Source organism: Quercus suber, unplaced genomic scaffold (assembly GCF_002906115.3).
Source record: "Quercus suber isolate HL8 unplaced genomic scaffold, Cork oak 2.0 scaffold_127, whole genome shotgun sequence".
NCBI classification, from domain to species: Eukaryota; Viridiplantae; Streptophyta; class Magnoliopsida; order Fagales; family Fagaceae; genus Quercus; species Quercus suber.
In genome coordinates, this window is record NW_027069590.1 from 998,665 (window position 1) to 1,012,311 (window position 13,647).

Here is a 13,647-nt window from a genome sequence, read left to right on the forward strand (position 1 = left end):
CTACACTTGAAAATCCGAAATATTGTTAGCAAACTTAGCTAGACTATGGGTAGCAAAATTACATTCCCTCTTGACATGAGAGTAACGCAATTGATAAAAATTAATTAAACTAAACTTAGCATCATCTATCAATGGACCAAAAGAGGATAAAGATCTTTGATCATTTGACAGTGCCTTTATTATAGTTAGCAAATCACCTTCCAACACAGCCTTAGAAATGCCTATCTCTGCTGCAAATGACAAAGCCTTGGTAGCTGCTAATGCCTTAACCTCGTCGCTGCTATATGCTTGTGGTAAGCATTGGGAACATGAAGCAATAACCAATCCCACACTGTATCTTATTACCACACCAATACCCGACCTATTCTCACTAGAAAAAGCAGCTCTGTCGAAGTTTATTTTCATAAAATCCGATGGAGGAGGTTGCCATCTAGTTCTGGGTATAACATGTCTATTCGTTGTGGTTGGCTGACAAGCCAAAAATTCAGCAAACCTGTCTTTAGCTAATTGAGGGATCTGGTGGAATGAAGCTGCTACAAGATGAAGCCGTACCTGATTGCGTTGAGTCCAAATCAACCAAGTTGTCATCGCAAAGACCTCCACCTGATCATGTTGTTGAAGCAGCCAAGATAATAGCTCCTTGAAGTCCAGAAAGTTTGCATCCCGGCGCAACTAAGAGAGCTCCGAACCTTCCCAAACCATGTCTAATTCCTTGCAATCCCACAGAGCATGTACTGGCGTCTCATGTGCTTCATGGCACAGATCACATAACGGGTCAGAGATGATTGTTTGGCGAACGAGGCTCGCTTTTGTTGGCAACGCATTACGACATGCATGCCACAACAGATTCTTGACTTTGTTAGGAACCTGAAGAGTCCAAATTCCCTTCCATAGCTTCGAATCCGTGATGGCATCGTCCTGGGCATTGTCCATTGCTTCTTCATCCTTAAGAAACCAATAACCTGATTTGCATGAATATTGTCCGTCCTGTGAGTGAGGCCATATCAGAACATCCTCTGCATCCATTCGGCTCAAAGGTATTTTTTTTATTAATGCTGCCTCCTCATGAGAAAAGATACCATCTATTAACCCATCATTCCACTGCCTTGAACTTTCCTCAATCAAGCATGACACCGTGGCATCTCCCATAGACTCAATCTGGTAGAAAGCCACAAAAGGAGAGTTTTTCCTTGGAATCCAACTGTGCTGCCAAATTTTAATTGTCCTACCATTCTCAACCCGCCACCTAGCTCCCCTTTGTAGCATGGTTTTCAGACCCGGACCGTTCATTAAACCGTAAAAAGGAGAAGTTCAAGGGTTTTAAGGTCGAACCGAGGTTGAACCGTGATGACGTCATAATTAATTTAATAATTATTTAAATATAAATAGAAAAATTAAATTAAATGACCCAATTAAATATAGAAATCTATCTTTCAAATGTATTTTTTCATATTAGGGGTGTCCACGGGTCGGTCCGGGTTGGGTTTATGCCCAACCCGCAACCGACCCACTTACATCGGGTGGATGGCTGAACGACCTGCCGCCGACCGCAGACGACCTCGGGTCGAATCGGATCAGACGTCGGTGGAAACGGTCAGGTCGGTCGGCCTCGTACTGGGTTACAATCGCCGTATTTTCGCCGGATTGAAGCTCAAAATCAACCCATCAAGCCCAGATTTGACAAAAAATCACGGATCTAAGCAAAAATCGAAGCAAAAACATCACATGAAGCTCAGATTTGTGCAAAAAATTCATCTCTATAGCCGGATCTAAGTGAAAATCAAAGCACAAGCACCAAATCTTCGCCGGATCGAAGCACCAAATCTTCATCTCACCGCCGGATCTAAGGAAGAAAACCTTGGTCTTCATCGGATCTAACCAAAAACTACCAAACTTCACCGGAATATTTAAGGAAGAAAACCTTGGTCTTCATCGGATCTAACCAAAAACTACCAAACTTCACCGGAATATTGATGAATCTGAACGGATCTACGTAACTCCGGCCTTCTTTCATGGGTTTCCTCGATCGGATCGGGTATATCGAGTTTTGAAGAAGAAAACCCGCCATCCGACTCGCGTCAGTCAGTTTTTGGGGGCGGAGACTCGTCTTCGACCATCACCAGTGTCGGGTCGGCCGAATTTCGGGTCGGTCCGGGCGGTTTGGGTGGGTGGGTCGGTTTATGGTTTGCCGTGGACACCCCTATTTCATATCATAATTTTCACAGGACAAATAAGAAATACCATATCCTAAGCATACATAGATATAATATTTATTTATTTATTTATATGTTGATTAGTTAAACTCGTGATAGTAATATTGTAATAATATAGGAATTAGAAGGACACTTAGTAATTTTAAATTAAAATAATTATTATATACTTAATTGTATATGTTGACTCACTATTTTTTCTTAAGCAATCAAACTTTTTTTTTTAATATTTATTAGAACACACATGAAAAATGTAACAAATAAAATATTATAAGTACTTTTAATTAATATTTACAATTTTTTTTAAACGAGAAAATCTAGTGTTACAAAATATTTCACAACTTTTTTGTCACAAATATAGCAAAGTTTAAATGGTCAAAACTCAACAACTCCATTAGTATTGGCCATCTTGTGCACTGTGCAGTAATGTCCACAATGTACCAGACCCGCTGCATCAAAAAAAAATTTTTTTTTTTTTCACGTACGAGAGAGACAAGTAACATGGTATACTGGGAAAAATACAAAGAAGTGGCTAGTGCCACATCATGGGCTCAAAGATCTAACGGCTGAAACATTTTGTCATCTTTAATTCAAAAATCAAAAGTTTTCTTCTTTCCCAATGCAAGTCATGTGAAGGGGCTTTGGAAACATAAAAAAGAATTCAAAATAAGCACAAATAGAGAGACGGTGAGAAACTCAAAAAGCACAGCAGTGGAGACGGAAAGAAGAAAGAGAAGAAGGCGAAAAAGAAGAAAGAAGAAGAAATAGAAGCAGAAGACGAAGATGAAGATGAAGGCCGTGACTAGCGATTTGTGCTGGGTTGGTAGCTTGCCGCTTCAAATTCACACAGTCCTTACTTTGTAATCTTCTTCTTTTTAGTTTGTTTTTTTTTTCCCTCACAAATCTTTTGGTTCTAGATCTGAAAAAAGTCCAAAGTGCATGTCGGCCAAATCTTTAATTTTAGCCGGTATTTGCTGAAAAAAAAAGGAATCGCGAGAATCGTTCACGGTTTTAAGAACTGTGCGATTCAACCGCGGTTCGCACAGGTCCATGCTTTTCTTGCATAAAGAGGTTCTTAAGGCTAAAAGAACCGTAAAGAAGAGGGGTTCATGATTAACCGGGTCGGACCGTACGGTTCGGTTCGGATTTCAAAACCATGCTTTGTAGAACGTCTTTGCCCATGAGTAGGCTTCTCCAAGCATACAAACTGGATCTTGAATCTGTGGCTTCCATGATAGAGCAGTTAGGAAAGAAGCATGCCTTAAACACCTTATAGAAAAGAGAGGTCTTATTGTGTAAAAGGCGTTAAGCTTGCTTAGCCAAAAGTGCATCATTGTGAAAAGCCAAATCTTTGAATCTCATACCACCAACCATTTTTGATTTTGTCAACTCACCCCACCTCACCTAATGAATTTTCCTCCGGTCACCTCTTTGTCTCCCAAAAAATTTCTTTATTAGTGCCTCAATGTCATGGCACAACCCTAAAGGAATTTTAAAACACCCCATAGTATATGTAGGTATAGCCTGGATCACTGCCTTGATCAAGACTTCCCTTCCTACTTGTGAAAGTAGCTTTCCTTCCCAACCTTGGAGTTTTTTCCACACCCTCTCTTTGATGTAATTGAAGCTTGCCTTCTTTTCCTTCCCTACTAATGAAGGAAGGCCTAAGTACTTCTCATATTGCAAAATCTCCTGCACTCCAAGGGCCTATTTAATACTTGACTTGGTTTCATTAGGGATTGATTTGCTAAAGAAGAGGGATGTTTTGTCCCTATTCACTTTTTGACCTGAAACTTCCTCATATTTTTTTAGAATATCTAAAACATCGCCACACTCCTCCACTGTTGCCCTGCAAAAGAGAAGACTATTATCTGCGAATAACAGATGTGTTAGTTTTGGCCCCCTCCTACAAAGAGAGAAACCAAGAATATCTCAATTCACCTCCGCTTGTTTAATCAACCCATTCAACCCTTCAGTGCATAGTAGAAAAAGAGAGGGTGAAAGAGGGTCACCCTGTCTAATGCCTCTAGATGGGTGGATGAGACCTTTTGGCTCGCCGTTCACTAAAATGGAATATGTTACTGTCTTCACACAAACCATAGTCAAATTAATCCACCTCTCATGAAAGCCTATTTTCCTCATCAACTTTTCAAGCAAACTCCACTCAACCCGATTATATGCCTTACTCATCCAATTTGAGTGCCATAAATCTGGAGGTACCTGAATTATATCTTTGCATACAATGTAGTGTTTCAAATGCAACTAAGATATTATCAGAAATCAATCTATCCTTAATAAAAGCAAATTGATGCTAGGTAATAATATGTGGCAAGACTTTTTTCAACTGATTGGCTAACACCTTAGAGAATATTTTATACAGTACATTACAAAGACTAATAGGGCGAAATTGGTGAACATATTCAGGAGTATCAGTCTTGGGTATGAGTGTAATGAAAGTGTGATTTATGGGATGGGGTAAAGTACCTGAGTTTAGCTAAGATAAAATTGAAGAAGTGACATCCTTATCAACAGTACTCCAAAAATGCTGATAAAATAATGGTGGCGGCCCCAGTGCTTTAAGTGGAGCCATCTGTTGCAAGGCTTCTGAAACTTCTTTCTCCATGAAGTCACGGGTAAGAGATAGATTCATCTCTTCTGTTATGATTTGAGGGACATGTGCCAACACATTTCTTGAGTTCTCTGGTCTACAAGTAGTAAAAAGATTCTGATAGTGCCTTGTCAATATGGTAGAAATATCATCGAGTTGGGTCCTCCAAGCATCCAACTCATCTCTAATCCCCCTAATCTGATTTTTCCTGTACCTCTTCGTTGCCCGACTATGAAAATATTTTGTATTTTTATCACCTTGGCTTGCCCACAAAAGTTGTGACCTTTGAGCCCACATGTGAGCCTCCCTATCCATCAACACACCAACTTTAAATTTTAACTCCCTAATCCGATGGTTAATACCACTGATTTGTGCTTCAGATTCGGCCTTACATAACGATTCTTTCTTTTTTATCAACTCTTGTCTCACATTGCCAAACACGTTTCGAATCCGCCAAAGTAAGTCTTTACCACATTTTTCCACCTTAGATAATATTGTAGAGTCCAAGTCCGATCCAACCATTGAGTTCCATGTTGCTTGTATTGTTTCTTCACAAGTCAGATTTGACAACTACATCTCCTCAAACCGGAATATTTTTTTGCGTGTTGGGATGTCTAATGGTGCTAGGACTACTAAGAGGGGGCTATGATCTGAAGAATCACAATGTAAGTGATGAACACGTGACCTTGAGAATTTCAAAAACCACCCATTAGTAGCAAGACCTCTATCAAGCCTTTCCCAAATCGAATTGCCATTTTTAAAGTGTCTAGTCCATGTGAATTTTGACCTAACATATCCAAGATCCGTAAAGCCACATTCATCAATAACCTCTCGAATAGTTGCATCTGAAAATGAGGTCTAGTTGCACCCCCAACTTGACCTCGTAGTTAATAGGGGAAATATTGATTATTTATTATTGTCAAGATCATTTTATGGATTTGCTTCAGTCCTTTATAGTTCTAAACAAATTTATTTTCCTTTTTTTATGGTGGATGCTGGATATTTTTTATTCTTTTTGTTATTTCTTTCCTTCATCTTTGCATTTAAGTTATTGTATTTGTTAAATTGTAGGTAGATGTGGCAAAATGGGCGGGTTGGGTCGGGTCAATTGGGTTTGTGGGTCAATCGGGTCATAGGTCAAAACAGGTCAATCAAGTTGCGGGTCGGGTTGGGTTGACCCGTATTTTTCAAACAAGTTTTTTTTTTTCAATTACAATAACAAATCAATGACAACATGTTTAGAGAGAATGAATAAAATCAATTAAGCAAATGAATTGCACTTAGTGCCACTTGTTAATATCCTTCCAATTTTGACAGTTTTGAGCATGACAAAAATTATTTATAGTCATAAATTCATAGTGAAAAAAATCTTCAATGTTAATAGTTCATTATCAAAATGCATATAATTACAAGTTTCTTCTTCAAAAAGAGATATATCTTAAAAAAAAAAAAAAAACAATTAATCCAGCAAAGTAGCAAGTTATCGGTCTTAAGTGCACATGTTCCTGTTGCATTTAAAATAATAGTAAAGTTAGATTACTTAAAAAGATAAAATAAACAAAAAAAGATTTAAAAATAACATAACATATTAAGTAAAGAAGAATAAGTAAATATTTTATAAGAATTACACCTCAATCTCAATTTACTCAAAGTTGGTAGCAGATTCAGCACTGCAAATATTCATACTTGCAAATTGTAGTCCAAGTTGACCAATTTCGTCAGCATCTTCATTTACAATACAATATTTTAATATAACTTAATGTACCACGAAAGCAAATCAATAAAGAATTCAAATTCTATAATTATGACTATAAAAAAATTAAATTACCTTCAAATCCATATAGCCAACTTTTAATACACAACGTAGCTTCCACATTCTCAGGTAAAAGACGTGATTGATACGGAGTAAGAATTTTTTTCTCAGTGCTAAAAATTGATTCAGAAGCAACAGTGGTTATCGGAATGCTCATGAGATCCCGTGTCATTAAAGAGAGCTTTGGAAACCGATTGTAATGCTCTTTCCACCAAGAGAGAACTTTCAACTTTGAATTTTTCTTTTTGTTAAGCATAGGCTCTTCTAAATACAAGTCCAACTGAGATTTTTTTGTTTTGGCACCACGGCCACTTTCATAATGATCAAATTCCTAATCATTAAAAAAAATGAAAAATAATACCACACAACATTACAATCTTTATTATTAAAAAAACATAGCACAACATATACCAAACGAAATGCAATTCACTTACATCATCTTCCTTGCTTTGTGTGAAACCAAAAAAGTGTGGAATGTGTGAAAAGAAGGGCAGAGGCGCAAGAGATAAGAGTAGAGGAACTGAACTAAGGAAGCTTTGGGGCCCTTTGTGCTTTGGTTTGTCATGTTTCAACTTTCACGTTTGTGCATTGTGTCTTTGGCTTTGGAACTTTCACGTTTGTGCATTGTGTCTTTGGTTTTGGACTACTGCTAGTATTGAATGAGATTTTTTATTTTATTTTATTTTATTTAATGGTTGTCTTGATAGTCTTGTGTTGTCTTTGTCTCATTCTCTAATGTCATGTTTGTGAAGCTTAGCTCTAATTGGTTGTGATGAAGCTCAAATAGTCATTCTCTCATGTCATGTCTTGTATGTTGTTTTACTTGTTTATATCTATAATATACTGACTATTGGTTTTGATACTTTGTGCTTTATGCACCTAGTATCAGGATGTAGTCTATATATTCTTTTAGTGAATTTTTTTAAACGGGTTGAGTCATGGGTTATTTGGGTTAGGTTGGGTTGACCCGCAAAAAATCGGGTCGGGTCATGGGTCAACCCATTTTTGTTTTGAGTAAAAAAAAAAATAGAATTAGGGTCAGGTATTTTTTGGGTCGGATCAAAAAATTCTGACCTATATTGCCATGTCTAATTGCAGGTGGCATTGCTTTTTTGTTTGATTGATTTTTTCCCTCTTAAAAGTAAAGATTGATAGAAGATTATGGTATTCTTTGGTTTTGGGTAATGAATGAGAAACTTTGTAACTCGAGGAGAATATCTGTTATCAATGCTGGATGTAGAAGACAATCGTTCTGAGATGATTGTGAATTTGTGATGTTAAGCTCTCTGAAGTGCCTGTATGGGATGTATAAATTCAAACTCTAAGCCTTGGCCTATGAGGGTGACATGTATATGGTGTAGACAAATTTTGTAGATTAATAGTGATATTTAGAAAAGGACAAATTATTGTTCATGGTTGTATGAATGGTAACTAGAGTCTTTCTTATTAACCACGGAAGCTCCCCGTTTTTGTTTGAAAAGATTACATTCAAAGAATGGATATATCTTAATATAGCTTTTATATCTTACTACAATCAGCCTTTTGATAGTTGAGCAGGTATGTGGCAGCCAAAGTTATTTTTCCCCCCTTTCTCAGATAATCTATTGGGTCTTGATTTGCAATTTTTTTTTTCTCTAAGGTTATGAATATTGGTTATGATCTTTTGCATTTTCTGTTTTTCTGGGGTGAAAAACAAAACCAAAAAGAATTACTTATTCAGTTCTTGATGGGTCTTGAAACTATGTGAAATCTGTACTTCTGTTTTCAAAATTCTACCAAATATGATGCTTAAAGGTGTTACAAAATTAAACTGCCGGCATCATTCCAAGTATGGAATCACGATTAAAAGTGCAGAACAAAATGACTCTGCCAGCATTATTCAATTTATCAACTCATGCTTTGTGTCGTTGCCTGATTATTGAGTAATAAAAAGCATTTAGATACTTTTCCTTGTCCTTCTCTCGACATATAAAACAAGCATCTTCATCATGTTGTCTATATTTGAGTTTTAAAAACCAAGCTGAGTTGGATATCTGCAGTTTTATCCTCAGCTTTGCTTCATCAGACTAGCTCGCTCAAGTAGCCATAGTACATTTGCTTGGGCTATTAATACTTGATTTGTTTATAAGCCCAATAGTTAGTTCTTAGCCTGCTCAGATCAAGCTAAGATCTTTGCACCTCTACCAAGTGCCCAACACCCCAAATAATGAGGTTTGATAACCCTGTCAACTACAGCTTGCAACTGAGATCAAATGTTGGCTTGATTCTTTTTTTGATATGTGTCATACTTAAGTAGATGCAAATTACAAACCAACTATCATTGACTAGGAGTTGCTTAGTAGCCTTTTCACTTATCCCGTAATTCAGTCAATTTAGCATCGTAGTTGGTACATTTCGCTTTTAAACTATTGAGCTTGTTGGGGTTGTTTACGTTTTAAATGAGCAAGCCCCAGCTATAGATTTGCTCTGATTACACACTTTCTCATCGTTGGTTAATTTTTACTTGTTTTCTCAGTCAGCGCTGTGGTTGGCAGTACAAGGAGATTGTAAAGTGATAGAAGAAAGTAGGGAAGATGTCATTACTTCTGCTAGTAATCAGTTAGAGGTCATGCCTTTGGAATTTAATTTTATGTCTTCCCAAGTGGAAATCCATGGCCTTGCCAGTCCAAATCATCTCTTTGATACGAAAAATGAGAGAATAGCAAGCACAACTATGAAGCTAGACATCTATGGCTCTAAATGAATATAAGAGCTGAGAAGTAATATTACACCTTACATAAAATTTAAACATTGTAAGCAAAGCCAAAAAGTAAATTAACCTCCAAGAGTCGCAACCACCATCAGATGGATATGCGTAAAACTAGTGATTTAATGCAGTGAACATTCAATCAAAGAGGTGACATGAAGAACTTTTATCCAACTAGAACATAATTGTTGAGAGAGATAGAGGGTTGCACCTGTGGTTGTCAGTCCAAGTCCAAGCCAAGGAAACATAGTATGTGTCAACACATCACATAAAAGAACTCTAGCATTGTCTAATTACAGAAAATAGGGATAAGGGGGCAAAATCCAGCCCTTTCATGAGTAAACTAGTTTGATAATAATGACATTCATGATATTCTATCGTAATTGAAGTAGAATTAGAATCCAAAGAATAGACATTTAATTCATTTACTCAACATGGAAGAATTATTAGATTACTTATTTACCCAATTTATGTGAAGCTGATGCCAACGCAAGCGGACCAGGGATGACAATTTTGCTCTACCCCTCCCTGCTTCGCCGCACGCGGGTTTTCCCTACCCTGCAAAAGGTGGTGGGGCGGGAAAATAAGCCGAGATTTTAGCCCTGCACCACAAGGCGGGGAGGGGTTTAGATTTTTTAGACTGCATCCCTGCCCCGCCCTGTGTTGATAAATGTTAAATTGTAAATTTTTCACATCCTAAAACCCTACTATTTAAACAAACATATTATCAATTTATTTTATTCTACCTAACGTGGTTCTCTTCCTCTTTTTTCTCTCTAGTAAAGTTGAAAATAAGGTATTAATTTTAATGTTTTCTTTTGTCTTTATTAGAAACAAATTTATATACTATTGAATCATTGATTTTGTACTAAGATATTTTTGTTTTTATTGTGATATTGTCTTGTAAAATACTTGGATAATATTATTCAGTTTTTGCAAAAAATTAGTTTGATTTGATGGGATAAATTTATTTGTAATTTCAAGTATATTTTTATTAATGAAACATGTTTTATTTAAAAAAAAAAATTGTAATAGTTGTGGGCAAATCAACAAGAAGTAGAGTTTTATGGGGTGGGGCGGGGTTTCGCGCAGCCCCAAGGGGCAGGGATGGGGCAAGACAAAATCATGTGGGGCAAGGGCGAAGACCCCATCCTTCGGCTTTGCCCTACCCCATTGCCATCCCTAAGTGGGCATATAGTTGAACGGATTAGTACATTCAACTTCATGGCTTTCTCTTTTGCTTGGAAAATTGGTTACCTCTCCCTTAAACTAAAAAACTATTTAAAAAAAAAAATACTATAGATTCTAACTATCAAATTTCAAAACTTACTAAAAAGGCTCTCTCTCTCTCTCTCTCTCTATATATATATATATATATGAGTTAAGTTCAAATTACACTTGGTGTAACTCTAAATAATATTACACCACCCAATAACTTGTTATAGAATTCATATTTTGAAAATCTTACTGTTGAATTATATGTTCTTAATATTCACACCAATTTTTATGTCAATTAGATGTTATTTACTATTCGATTTATAAAATCATCTTTTATGCATTATTTAAAAACTACATAAAATTGAATATTAACAATTGATTAATGACATGACTATTAATCTCTAATCACTTTAAAATTTTGCAAGCATGGATAGTATATAAAGATAACGTAATCTAATGGAAGATTTATCAAAATTCACATCCAATTAAAAAATATTGAGTGATATAACATTGCTTAAAGTTACACCAGGTGTAATTTAAACCTAACCCTATATTATATGTGGAAGGGGTAAGATCCGAGTACAAAATAGAGCCCGTGGGCCAAGTCTGAGGAGGTGGAAGGGCCCATCCCCACATTAGTCTTGACCCAAGACATAGATGAGAACCCGAGAATAAAGGACAAAGAGGTTGACTAACCGAGGAGCTCAAAGAGCGAGCGTTCCTCGGGAGGCGTTGAGCAGGCCACTTACACCAGGAGACAAAATACGAAAGAAGACGGTAGAGATGTGCAAGCAAAGAAGAAGAGAAATATCTAGATAAAGTAACCATCACATTTGCATTCAATGCATTGCACCAACTCAGCTGACCACATTAATGGAGGAATGACCATTGAACAGTACCCTTACAGCTTGCAGCACATTTTACCACATTTAGCAGAACCTTGATGGGACAAGCATCCAAAGGAAGGTTCGTGGTTGTACAAAGTGGAGGGTTAGGATGCAATTCAATTAGCTATATAAAGAAAGGAAACGCCTCCATATGGGGGGACAAAAAACTGAAAGGAAAAAACATACTCTGTGCAACACTACCCTGTAATCAAGACTTGAATATTTTACGAACTACTGCTCCTCGGCCTCACTCGAGGAAGTGTTAATCCCAAAATTTGCTTCTCTCTTATGAATCACTTGATGTTTTTTTCCATTAACTTAAAAGCTAAACCATACAAGCACACCAAGGTTGACCTTGAAAATCCATTCTCTAACAAATTAATTATATTGGGCCGTTAGACCTAAACTCTCTATTCTAAATGGGTTGAGTCTGTTTCAGCCCCACTACAATATATATATATATATATATGAGAAATGACTGTTACACATCTCTTAATACACACAATGTACACACAAATAAGTTTTTGCACTAAATTCGTGGTTTGAGAAAATGTGGGAAAAAAATTAGTACAAGTTTATATGAGTATAAATAGTTTTTATCTCATTCTTTCTTCTTTATTTGATTTTTATTTTTTCTTATTTGGTTTTCATTTGAACGAAGCATGTTTGGTTATTGAGGAATAAATAAAAAATTAAATAAAAAAAAAAGAAAGAAAAGGAAAACAAAGCAATTGGATTTGAAAGTTCCCACTTCCCAATTTAAGAGACACAATCCTGTGCCATTCTAATGCAAGCTTGGTGCCTTCATTACATGCAGCGGTGGAGCTAGAAAATTTTCTCAAGGGGGGCCGGTGAATATATTTTTGTATAATTTTTAGATCTATTACCAAATATAAAAGAAGATTAATGGAAAATTTCAAAAGCTAGGTGGGGCCATGGACCCCTTGGCACCCCCTAACTTCACCTATGATTACATGAAAGCCTTGGGATGACCATGGCAATTTTCCTAGTGCACTTGTGAATCCATGACTAGAAGGGTGAGCCTGAGCAATCTAGGCGCTAGATAGAACCAACTTTAACAAAGGCTCGGTTTGCTAGCTCGACTATGAAATATGTATAGGGATCAGGGTGCCTACTAAACTGACATGGTTTAAGAGGGAATTCCATGAGGATAGCGGCTTCATGTGATTATGGAAACAAAAGATTTGTGTGCAAGGCAACCATTGATGGTTGTACACCTTGATACGCTCACTTGGCACAAATTGAGTCAATAAAAGGATGATATGCTCATCGGTAGTCTACTTAGGGTTCCAAACTCAACGGTGGCAATTAAACACGAGGGTTGTGCTTGTTGCGGGACTTAACCCAACATCTTACGACATGAGCTGACAATAGCCATGCACCACTTGTGTCCGCATTCCTGAAGGCACCCCTCTTTTTTAAGAGGATTTGCGACATGTCAAGCCTTAGTAAGGTTCTTTGCTTTGCATCGAATTAAACCACATGCTCCACCGCTTGTGTGGACCCCATTCAATTCCTTTGAGTTTCATTCTTGCAAATGTACTCCCTAGGCAGGATACTTAACGCGTTAGCTACAACACTATACAAGTCGATACACACAGCGCCTAGTATCCACCTTGATGCGCTCACTTTGCACCTATGTCTCCAACAACTTTTGGCTACGCATAGAAGTAAACTTTAATTTATCATATTATCAATTGATCTAAAAAAGAAAAAAAATATAAAGCAACTTTTTATTCTACACATTTGTCACAACTCTAGAACTTTTTCTCAAAAAAAAAAAAAAACTCAACTATGTGGCTGGCTGTAAGTGACGAGATTTTTTTTATGAAAGTGACCTCCATTTAATTACAATTGATCACATAGAATAATTGTAGCAAATTATGTGAAATACATTGTGGTTCTAGAATTATTGAAATAAAAATAGTTATGACTTATTTAGAACAAAATGACTATATTCCCTCCCTACTTGCAAAGACTTGTGTCTTATAAATTAAGTCGAAGGATTTTTACAAATTTGAAAAGTAAAAATTAAATTTACCCAAATTTTTGGGATTACAAGTGCAGTCTATCATTTAAAAACTACTGAATAAAGTTATTTTTAAGTCAATTTAGAAGTATCTCTTCCAAATTACTGTGCAGCT

General features: G+C 36.7%; 1 protein-coding gene across 1 annotated transcript; it reads right to left on the reverse strand.

The window, feature by feature from the left end:
* On the reverse strand, nt 1-588 carry LOC111997188 (uncharacterized). Its single transcript, XM_024029251.1, has one exon. The coding sequence runs from the start codon at nt 586-588 to the stop codon at nt 1-3; it is 588 nt and encodes a 195-aa protein (XP_023885019.1).
* Nucleotides 589-13,647: the final 13,059 nt, after the last annotated feature.